The sequence below is a fragment of the Calonectris borealis genome, chromosome 6, assembly GCF_964195595.1.
Source record: "Calonectris borealis chromosome 6, bCalBor7.hap1.2, whole genome shotgun sequence".
Lineage (NCBI taxonomy): Eukaryota > Metazoa > Chordata > Aves > Procellariiformes > Procellariidae > Calonectris > Calonectris borealis.
The window spans coordinates 13,858,392-13,869,746 of NC_134317.1; the positions used below are offsets into that span (position 1 = coordinate 13,858,392).

Consider the following 11,355-nt stretch of genomic DNA (forward strand, 5'->3'; position numbering starts at 1 on the left):
ATATTTTGTTGTTTGATTTAGTTCTTGGTTTTTTGTAGTGGCTTGCTGGACGTCTAAAAATGAGGGTTTTTTCGTAATTTAAATAAACTTCCTGTTTGTGAGACCCAGTCCCTCCCACTCAATTTTCCTCAAGTTGCCAGGAGCGACCAACATGTTTTCTAATTCAACGTGGTGGTTGTTAACGAGGCTCTTGTGTACAGAGACCTAATTCTACTGAGTTGGCAGATCCCAAACTCTTCCTATGAGCTCTGATGCACTTTGACATATTGCATGGGGAAATGTGGGTTGCCAAAGAGTTAAATATTTGCTAGTGCTTGTGGAGATGATAAAATATTTGCTCGTATTTGTGGAGATGATAAAACTCCAAAGCTATGCTTGTCTTCTTTTTATCATTGCAAACAAGGATACTACAGAGCATTTCCTTGAGCTCTAGGTGGCGGGGGGTTCCACAGGGGTAGATTACAGTGGCTTAAATTCAGAACAGTGTCACCAATTCTGTCTGGGTTACTCTGGTTTTACACTACTGTAATGGAATATGGAGTTTGACCTATATTTGGGAAGACTTTTAGTAGCTTTGTGTCTGTCTGTCTATCTTAAATTTTCTCCCTGTAATATCCATTTATAACTCGAGCTCTTCGACTAATAGCCAGAGATTTTAACAGGCTGGTTCAAATTCTGCTCTTTCACTGGTATAAACCTGAAGCAATGCCACTGGAGCGTATTTGTCACTCTTGCCTGGATTTAATTAGGGATTTATAATTGAGACCAGGGGTATTTCTGTATCGTTGCTGCCTTCAGTCTGAGTTGACTTACTGGCGTTGCTCTGACTTACAGCTGTGCACACTTTGGCCCAGTGTTATTTGGGGACAGGCTTTGTGAAATGGGAGAAATGTGGAATGCACAACTGGAATCAATCTGGCCCCCTGACAGCCCGCTTGGAGAGCGGCGTAGAAAATCCATGGCCCGTCTCCTCCTCCCAGCAGGAGTGATGAGCTGAAGTTAGTGGCGTGGCAACAGCATGAACGTGGTATGAGAGGAGAATCGAATCCTTTATTTCCATCCTTATGAAAGTATCCCCGCTGCCTTTCTTCCAACAGTGCTCTCCCTGGCCAGATGTGCCTTATCAAATGAACAATGCTCCATCTCCAAGCTACAACAGTTCTCCCAACAGCTTCAACCTTGGAGATGGGTATGTAACACATAAATGCTTTATCTTTCCTGTTGATATGGTAGCCTCTGTGTGCATGTGTTTTGTGTGTCCATGCATTTCATACCCTGGAAGAAGAGGTCAAGGACCACCCTTCCTAGAAAGGGGAAAATATTTCCCGCAGACTTTTAAGATCTTCCAGCCAGGAATTCCCTGTAATGCAGATTACTATTTGTATGTTCACTGCTTATGGGAGGTGAGCATCAGAGGACCACAGGGCAATTTCTGCCGTGAATTTCCTCTCTTGCTCTTCTGTAGGCATCAGAGAACACACCATGTCCTGTACCAGCAATTCCCAGTATCTTCTGACAAAAGTGTTAGAGGCTTTCAGCCTTCAGTACCTCTTCAGAGTTGGTATTTCTTCCTTCCTTTCTGTCTTGAGGTGGTTTGGGGTGCTGAATTCCCAGTTGAATGGGATTTAAAGAAATTCTTTTGTGTGGAACAAAACAGCCTGGGTTCTGAGAAGCCGTTCCAGAACAAAGGATTAACAGGAGACGTGTTTAATTCATTAATATAGCCGTCATAAAGAAACAGTTTTAGTGGTCCTGAAACACCCAAGATGATAGCTGATGACAGAAATACACAGCACGGTCCCTCGGTACTTCTGAGTTCTCCCTGCAATATATTTTCCCCTAGGAATTTGGCATAGGCCTTTTTTTTCCTCCTCTAGGACTCTACAGCCTTGTCACCTTCCCGCACAGCTCATTAATTAATTGATGTTGTATCACAAATTTTCAATGAGCAACCTCAATCTATGAATAAGGACAAACACTGAAATGACAAAAATTGGTGTTAGTAGAGAGATCTGTTGAGCATTTTCTTCCAGTGGTGGATTATTAACTCTTTGGGAAAATCCTTGATGTGTTAAAGTCCTGTCTATGTTTTGGGAGGGTTTAGTAGAAATGTGGTTTTGTCTAATATAGTTAAATTGAGGTTTACTATGTTTAAAATAACACCAGGTTTGAATTACAAGGTTCTTTATTAAATTTTTGCAAAGAATCATTATTAGAGAGTGGATTTAGTTAGGGGATCTCTGGCTCGTAGAATGTTTCAGTTCAGCCACACTAGTAGGTCACAACTTCCTTGCTTAGATGGCATCACATTAATGAGTAACCTGTATGGAAAAGCCTGAATGAGGTCAGAAATGAATTTTCCTCTCAGTATTGAACAGGACCTCAACTGACCAACAGGCTCAAGTAGAGTTTTTTGGGGTTTTTTGGTTTGTTGTTTTTTTTTTTTTTCTTTTCTTGGTCCAGACCAAAGAAGGTCCATCTTTTTTAAAATCTGTTAGAGAAAAAAGCAAAGTTGGTATGTAGCTTGTGATAGTTGAGTCAAATGGAGGAGGGGGAAGAGGATGGACAATGCAATGTAAAATTTAAAATAATGTTTTTTTTTTCTCTTCCAACTTTATATAATTTTTTTTAGCAACAGTTCTCCAACCCACCAAGTGGAGCTCCTGCCTCCCAGCAATGATGTAAGTACTTGAGATCATGTTAATGTGGTGCTTTTCTTTTTTAGGACACTGGTGAACAGTTCATTTCAAGACCTCTTATTCTTTTTGCAATGTAGCATCTCCTTCCTTCTGCTTCTATTCAAGATGCCCAGCAGTGGCTTCATCGTAATAGGTTCTCTCCATTCTGTAGACTCTTCTCAAGTTTTTCGGGTGAGTTTAAACAGTCCAATTATTTTGTCTTTGTTCTCTTTTGTAAGTGCAGCTCATGCTTCATATCAATAGCATCTGCTGCTGGCCACCATTGATGGGATCACTGGTCTGATCCAGTGTGTTTGTTCTTTTGTTCTAGATGAGTTAGCATTTGCCAAAACAGTTTGTAGAAATATAGAATAAGTTAAGATGGAAGAGAATAAGTTAAGATGGAAGGGACTTTTTGAGTTCATTAGGTGCAACCCCTTGGCTTGAAGCAAGTCCAGGGCCTTGTGCAGTTGTGTTTGAGTATCTCCAAGGTTGGAAATTCCACAATCTCTCTAAGCAACCTCTTCAAATACTTGACTACTCTCACAGTGAGAAGGTTTTTCCTTATACGTAATCAGTGTTTCCCATCTTCCGTCTTCTGTCTGCTGCCTCTTATTCTGTCCCTGTGCACCTTTGAGAAGGGTCTGGCTCCATCTGCAGCTCCATCTTCACTGCACCCTCCCATTAGGTAGTTGTACACAGCAGTAGGATAGTGGAAGCGGGAATTGTTAAAGATGTTGAAACTTTGAGGAGCCTCTCTCTGACTTGCAACGTGATTAAACAACCTGGTGAATCTGGCAGTTAGAGAAAATTGGGCCGTTTAATGGCCAATGTTAAATATCTAGCTTGTCTCTGAGTTGGCTAGAATATCTTCCAGTGCAGCACTGCTCTTTTTGCAGCTTCTAGCTCTCTGTTTCACAATGATTGATTTGCAGTGTACACCTCTCTGAATTTGCAACTTCTTTAGGCAAATCTGTCTGATTTAGCTTTGTGGATTCTCTCCCCCTGCCCTTTTCTGCTGCCCATACACACAATTTGGAAGCTAAGATTTGCTTAACTTCTGAAAAAAAATCAATTTGAAATATGTAGGTGCTGACTTACTGAAGATGTCCAAAGAAGATTTTGTTCAAATCTGTGGGCCTGCTGATGGAATTCGGCTCTTTAATGCAATCAAAGGAAGGTTTGTACGTCTTCCTTCCTATTTTTTTGTTATGGCAGCATCCCTTGATAATTTCAGTGTTAACTAGAAGTTAATCCTGGAGCTGTAGCATTTAGACCTCCTTTTAACACTTCAGAGAGGTCATCTTAGAGGCTGGAGATCACAATGGTATTCAAATCCAAGGAAAGCTCAGAAATGTTGCCGAAACGAAGCATCATAATGTGGATCTCCAGTGGTTTATTTGCTACCAGCTGATAGCTTCCATCCACTTCGTATGAGAGACAGCCTACAATACCCTGTGTTGCATCTTCATCACAGGTAACAAACAACAAACCAACCAACCAACCCCTGGAGCCTCAAATGACTCTTAAACTTACTTATATGGCAATAACATAAGTTCTCCAGCTGGGCAGGATTCAAATCAGTAAAGGCAGGTATGATGAGCTGCTGGGAAGTGCTGAAAACTGTTTAGTCTTATCTGATCCTGAAGAGATTAAGGTGCTTTGCACTGTACCACCACCTCCCAGGGGGTTCTTACTAGACCTCCTAAGACATCTAGTCACAGCATCAAGACTATCCCTTAGTTGGTTATTTATGCACAGCCTGAATGATTCCATCTCTGTGTTTGCTAGCTGACTGGAACAATTTTAGATCTACTAAATAACTCACTACTGTTTTTTAATAATCCATAGAAATGTAAGACCCAAGATGACAATTTATGTCTGTCAAGAACCAGAGCAAAACAGGTCCCATCTCCACCAAAAACGAGAAAATGGAGATGGCAGTCTTTGTGGTAAGTTTCTGTGTATGGGTTTTGTTAAACGCTCATCTGGTGAGAATGCTGCTTTCTGCCTGAGCTCCTGTGTGGGACAGCTTGGTGTCCTTCCTGCGTGTTTAAAGGAGTCCTGTTTATCCCAGTTCTGACACTTTGGTTAGTTTCAGGGCTACGGGTTCCAACTGGTACTGTCTGCCTGGGAAACAGACCCAACTTACAAGCTATCTGCAGAATGCCACAGCAAGGTCTCTATTCAATTCTTAGTAGGGACCATAGCATTAAAAACTACCTTCCCGTCCACAATTTGCTTTAGACTATGGCTTGTTTGAAAATATTCTGGGAAGTGGAAGGTTGGTATGTCTTAAAGTGAGGTTCTAATTCTTGGAACCTTGAAGCTTTTGTGGGCTTATGGCTCTTAACTATCCCTCATGACATGATGTACAATCAAATGAGAATAGAGATTGTCCTCAGTTCTTGCACATAGCGTTAACCAGGCACGGCTTTTCTACCTCCTTGTTTCTGCCATTTGGATTGGATTTAAAAAGGAATACTGTCATCTACAGTTATTTGACACATTGTAGTCTTTAGTTTGTGCCTATGGGGTCAGTGGGATAACACCTAATAAAATACTACTTTTGTGTAATATCATATCATGTGTTTTAATATTTAGTTGGATCTACTTTAAAATGTCAAAGTAAAAGTAGATTATCCAACAATATTGGCATCTTTATGAGAGGGTTTTTTTAGTGCCCCATGATACACGTTGTCATTAGTCCCTGTGTTTTCCTCTGGGCAAAAGTGATGTGTGATTTATTTGCCCACTGCATCCAAATACTGGGTATTTTTCTAAAAATCATCAAGCTGGATATTTGGGGGCTGCTTTAAAGGTACTAAGCTTGTTTATCTACCATCGAGGTTTGAACCTTGATCTTAAACCTATTTGGTTGTTGATATTGAGCATCTTGGTGTTATCTGTAGCTGCTATTCTATAATTACTCTGTAATTCTGTAATTGCTTTCAACTTGTTGCAGTATATCATGCAATCTTCTTGGAAGAATTGACCACACTGGAATTAATCGAGAAGATTGCAAACTTGTACAGCATTTCTCCACAGCAGATAAATCGAATCTATCGGCAGGGACCCACAGGGATCCATGTATTAGTGAGCAATGAGGTAAGGGGTTAATGCAAACTCTGTCAGAGCTGTAACAGTTGTCTGACTTCTTGAAGTTAGAATGACCTTTCAAATTATGGAATGAATCTTCAAGGAAGGTTTGCAAGGTTACTAATCCCAACAAGTTAAAGCAAATACTTAAAGCAAATCATGCATAACATTGATTTTGGTGTGGTTTTAAGATCTTTGCTTTGTAAAAGAGCTTTTTTTTTTTTGAAAACAAAACACAACAAAATCAGTCATTTCCTTTTCATGTTGGCTACTTAAACAAATTCTGATGTAAGGATCTAAAGTAAGAACCTTTAAAATTGAATAGGAAAGTTACCTAAAGAAGGCAAGTTTGAAAATCTTTAGGGCAATTAGTCTTACATCATGGCCAGTGATTACAGCCACTGGGTCAGAGTCGGTGCTGTGTAAGTGCACACTATAATTTCATGGACCTCTGCTAGCTGTTTGTGTCCCATTATGTGATGGCTTAATTTAGTCCATTCCATTAACTTGCAGGTTAATAGTGAGTTGCCCTTCTTCCTCTTTTCCCCCCACTAAATTACCTACTCATTCATGCACCAGAATCACTTAAGGAGCTTCATTTATAAGAAACATTGTTAAAACAAATGAAGCAGAGCATAGGTCTCAACTGGAGCCTAAATTGAAGGCTGTAATGCTTATTCCTAAAGTCTCCTTGCTATTTCAGCCTGATTAAATCTGAAACCTTGATGCTTTATGGATGTAAAGTGCTTGGAGGCAACTCTTGGTAGGGGAATTGCCTGAACCATGTTGGGTATAAGGCTTTAAGTATTTATTTAAGTCAATTATTAACAACGTCTATTGCTTTTTTTATAATTTTTTTCTTGTTCTAGTACTATAGTGGCAACAGTGAGGCACTATATGAATGTACTTCATGCATCATTAGGCACAGACACACAGACTGGCCAGTGAAGTTTGATTTGCAGGAGCAGGGGGTGGATGTTAAACCCAAAAGAGAATAGGGAGATTAGTCTAAGATGAAAAGGATATTTGGTGTGAGGACTTACAGCTGGAAAGTGCTCTGCTTGAATGATATTCAATAGGTAGGAGAAGGCTTTTGCTTAAAGCTGGATTTTCTGAGCTGATGAGAGAGGTTCTGGTCACCTCCCTCCTGAAGTTAGGTGTCCAGCATCTGCTCCAACTGTACACCTCTTGAAGGTAATTCACCTCCTCTGTCCCACACAGCTACTCTAAGATGGGAGGAAGCATTGACTAAGGATGAAGCTTAAATGAGCATTTCTGTCAGCTGAATCTCTTAACTCACCTCTTTAGAGAGGCCTCACTAGAGCTTGCACGTGTTCTGAAAATCTAGTTGTTTCTCATGAATAACTCAAATCGCTTTAGATGCTGATCTTGCTTACCATGATCTGCCTTGTCTCTCTTAGCAGTTTCATTAAGATTCCTGTGCCTCGACAAAATACAAACAGGTAAATGATTCCTGCAAGCACAGCATCTGTACTAATGTCTGGTCAAAATAACCAGGTGGACACTGCTGAGATGGCTTTATAGTAACAATATTCCTTTATTCAGCAAGGAGTCCGTTTCTCAGGGCTGACCACCTCTAGATATTATCCCAGATGCTCATGTAAGCTCAACGAAGCTTCATGGTTCAGCTGAAAGTATGTGTGTATTACCATTGCCAGATTTTAGGAGAGGGACTGTCTTCATCCAGTCTAAATTAGTATAGCTTCATTGAAGGCAATTAGCACGGTCTTTAATAGACTAACTGGAGTGGTATAAGAACTTGCAGGATCCAGAGGTGCAAAGGGGATGGTAAAATGCCAAACAAGCCAGATCAGTTCCAGGCAAGCACTTTAGTATAAGCTTTTCTTAAGCACATTAGCAGCTGCAAGGACCTTAATTAATCAGTCGTGTATTTTAATAATCTTATGGGCAGGGTTACTCAGGACTGTGTGGGACTAGACACCAAATGTTGTTTGATAGCTCTCCTCTAAATTCTATACTGGCACTGAAAGAAACTTAAATTGCTAAAAGTATTTTATGTTGGCTTTTTTCCTTCTGCCCTTCAGATGGTGCAAAACTTCCAAGATGAATCATGTTTTGTTATCAGCACATTAAAAGGTATGTATTGCTGCCGCTATTACATGTAGTTCTAAAAATAATTTCTCCTTTCAATTGCACTAAACGTTATCACAAACTTGATGCTGTCACCCTGAAAAGAAAGGTAATCTAAATTAGTGTAAGTAAAGGTATTGCATCAACTTACACTATGATAGACTGATTGATCTATGCTTTCCTCTCAGTTACACTGTTATAAAACTTTCATAAATCCATTGATACCACTGACATAAATGAGCAGAAAACCTTCTAGTAAAATGGTAAAAGATGACAGTTGGTATGTTGTATTTTTTTATATAAATGCTTTGACCTAGATGTTCAACATCGATTTTCATGAATGGGTTGTGAAACAAGAGTACAAACTATTGCAAACTACCTAAGAAGAAAATCTGGAGTTCTGTATCTGTGCTGTTTTCTAAAAGCAATGAAAAAATGCTTTGCATTTCTTTGTTACAGCTGAAAGCAATGATGGCTACCACATCATTTTAAAATGACCGTGCTGCACAGAAAGACTTTAACAGCCTAAAATTTAGTGCCTCACTGAGATTGCTACAACCTAGACTGGAAACATGAAGAACCTTCTGGATAAAATGCTCCTATGAACTAAGAATTACCAAACAGCTTAAGGAAAAACTTGCTTTTACAGATATACATTTTTGGTGGTGTGTGGTTTTGTTTTTGTTTTTTTTGAAGCTGGAGCTGAGAACATCCTCAAAGCTTGTACATGTTTCTTCCTCCCTCCCTTCCTCTTTGGTCTTAAAAATTGCCGAGATTTCTGCTTATTACTTAGAAACATCTGTCTTGTACTAAAGGGAAATGAAAGATAAACAAAAACCAATTCTCTAGACCCCTCATGGTTGGGTGAATTGATTTATTTACTGTTCTGAGTGCTCTCTTGCTTTCAACGCACACCCTGTTGCTGATGGACATAGGCTCCCTGGGGCTTTTCTTTTACTCTTTGAGGTGGAAGGCTTGGGGCTAAATCCAGAAACAGGTAGGGCAATGCAGAGGATGGATTTGGTGCCCAGTTCTCACCCAGAGTGTCAACCCTGGAAGCCCGCACTTAGCTGCTTTCCACCTGTAGGTGTGCTCAAAGTCCAGAGACCTGTCTGTCCTGACAGAGCTTCTGTAATACCAATCCAACAGAACAATTTTGCGAGGTTTGAGGGAGGACAGACAACCTGAGGCAAGAAGTTCAGTACCATATTACATCTTTAGCTTTAGAGTAGTCTCCTTGAATGGAGTATATGAAGGTTTTCTGAGGAAATGTTTTGAACCATTGAAAGTTATAGACCTCATGACAAATTCATACTATGGATTTATTCTACTCTACGAAGTGTTGATTAACTGCTATCTTTACTGTAACTGGGAATTAGGTTTTATAATCTTAATGATTTTTCCTCCTGTTACTCACTAAAGTAAGTAAAACTGAGTTTTGATTGAGTCCAGGTAAGGGATCAGCTTAGTTGCTGCTTCTTACATTCTTGCTATTTTCACTCTTCACTCCTGTTTCCAATATCTGCAACTATGGCCAACTCCACCCTCCCTTGGTCTTTTGGGATGCCATCCAGGCTCCTCTAAGCTGAAAAAGTGGCTTCCACTGATGTCAAAGACAAACTGGATCACACCCTTCTTGCATGCATGGAGTCATTTCACTTTTGACAGCTAATTAATAAGGCTGTTTCCCAAACAGAATGTCCATATAGCATCAAATTCTGATACCTGAACATTTAATTTCATCCTGAATTAAGATGGAAAGCTGAAATACCAAAAATTTTCCTGGAATGGAGATTTTTCAAAAAATGAGAAACTGTCAGCTGGAAAATGCTGGATAAAATGTTCTAGCCTTTTGAAATGGAAACATTTAATTAGATCCATTTGGCCCTTAAAGCAGCATCAGTTTGAGCTACTGTTGCAGACCTCAGAAATTACCATTCAAGTGCCTTGTGCGCCATGTCTCCCTTGGGGCCCAGCTCTTTGGATAAGATCCCATGATGCTCTTACCATGGGTTAGTCAAAGGGGGAATGCGTCATGAAGACTGGAGGGGTGCCCAGGAGCCCAGCCTTCTGGGAAGCAGGGGGACATGGAGCCCATGAATTACAGCTCCCAGCTGACACTTGGAGGAATTCGGACAGACACGGACTGATATTTTTCTGACAAAAACGATGTGTTTCAAGTTTTCCCAACAGAAATAAGCAGCAAAATATTGAGAAAAGCAACCTTTTTTTCATTAAAAGCATCAAGTTTTGCGCAAAAAAACCCACCCATCCCCACTGATTTTTTTTACACCAAAAATAATACTAGAATAGAAAAATCGTGTTACAATGGGAAAGCCTTCAGCCAACTCAGCTAATTGAGTAACATTGCCTACTTAGGCACGATCTTGCTCAACTGGCTGTCCTAGATGCTCCATGAATTGTAGCATTTCTCTAAAAAGGATGCCCAGGCTTTGGGACATGGCGATTCCTCCCCTTGAAGTAAAGGAGCTAGGGGCTTCTTGGTTGAGGACCAGGTTGTGTAGGTGAGAAAGTTGTATATGGTCTCTTGGAGTGAGGAAGGTCAGACAGAGAAGCTGGGGGGAGCTTTGGGGGAAGATATGCCTTTGTAGAGGATGAGCATGATCTTTTTGAGAGGAAGGTGAGGCCATGTCAAACTCAACCCTGCCTTGGTGCCTGTGTTGCCTGTCTGGCTCAGCAGCCTGCTCTGCACTGCCGTGCGCGTGGAGGGGGCAGCTGGGGAGCCCCCGGCCCTGGGCACTGGTGCATCCAGGTTGTGGCCACACAGTTACAGCTGCCTTCCAAAACAGGGGAATAAATTCCAGCTGTGTTTGTCAGTAGGTGGGACCAACGTGCCCCTGCGTATCAAGAGCTGTTTGGCTTATTTTGTGGAAAGTACTTTAGAAGATGTACGTTGGCTGTGCTTTTTCATCCTTTTTTTGTAGTACTGGCCTAATAGCTGGTGTGGCTGTTGTTGGTATGGAACTCAGAGAGGTGAATCTGACCTGATGAGAAGGGTTTAAAAAAGACCTTGGAGTTGCCAGGAGTATAGCCTGTACTGTATCCACTTACATGTGATAGCCCTGTAATTCAGGGGACACAGAAATACTGAAACACCGCAGTGTGAAGAAAGGAAAGAGGTAGCTTTGCTGCCGGAGCTAAGGACTAAGAACTATTTGCTTATTTAAAAAAAAAAAAAAAAAAAAAAAAAAACCAAAAAAAACCCAAAAACTTGTTCTTGATTATTTAAAAAACAAATATTGCCCATAAGAAATTATATGGAAAACTCATAGTGTTTCAGTAGCACTTGCTTGATTAATTTTGAACAAAAATAACTCTCCGTTAGGGCCTTGTTATATTTAATCTTTTTAAAATAAAAGAATTTTATACTGATATGAGGGTGAATTTGACAATATATCTTATTGTCCTTTCCATGCTGTAAGAAGGTATACCAGACTAAACAATC

General features: G+C 40.4%; 1 protein-coding gene across 2 annotated transcripts in view; it reads left to right on the forward strand.

The window, feature by feature from the left end:
* The window catches only part of TFCP2L1 (transcription factor CP2 like 1), a 34,750-nt gene extending 23,675 nt beyond the window's left edge, over nucleotides 1-11,075 (forward strand). The window contains exons 8-15 of one of the 2 annotated variants that reach the window (XM_075152888.1): nucleotides 1,098-1,189; nucleotides 2,633-2,681; nucleotides 2,777-2,870; nucleotides 3,768-3,858; nucleotides 4,530-4,630; nucleotides 5,644-5,786; nucleotides 7,844-7,895; nucleotides 8,349-11,075. In XM_075152888.1, the coding sequence (XP_075008989.1) occupies nucleotides 1,098-1,189; nucleotides 2,633-2,681; nucleotides 2,777-2,870; nucleotides 3,768-3,858; nucleotides 4,530-4,630; nucleotides 5,644-5,786; nucleotides 7,844-7,895; nucleotides 8,349-8,386 (660 nt within the window). In that variant the 3' untranslated portion in view covers nucleotides 8,387-11,075. Of the gene's footprint in view, nucleotides 1-1,097; nucleotides 1,190-2,632; nucleotides 2,682-2,776; nucleotides 2,871-3,767; nucleotides 3,859-4,529; nucleotides 4,631-5,643; nucleotides 5,787-7,198; nucleotides 7,241-7,843; nucleotides 7,896-8,348 lie in introns of those variants that run through there. The other variant, XM_075152889.1, reaches the window with a different exon arrangement.
* The last annotated feature ends 280 nt before the right edge of the window (nucleotides 11,076-11,355 follow it).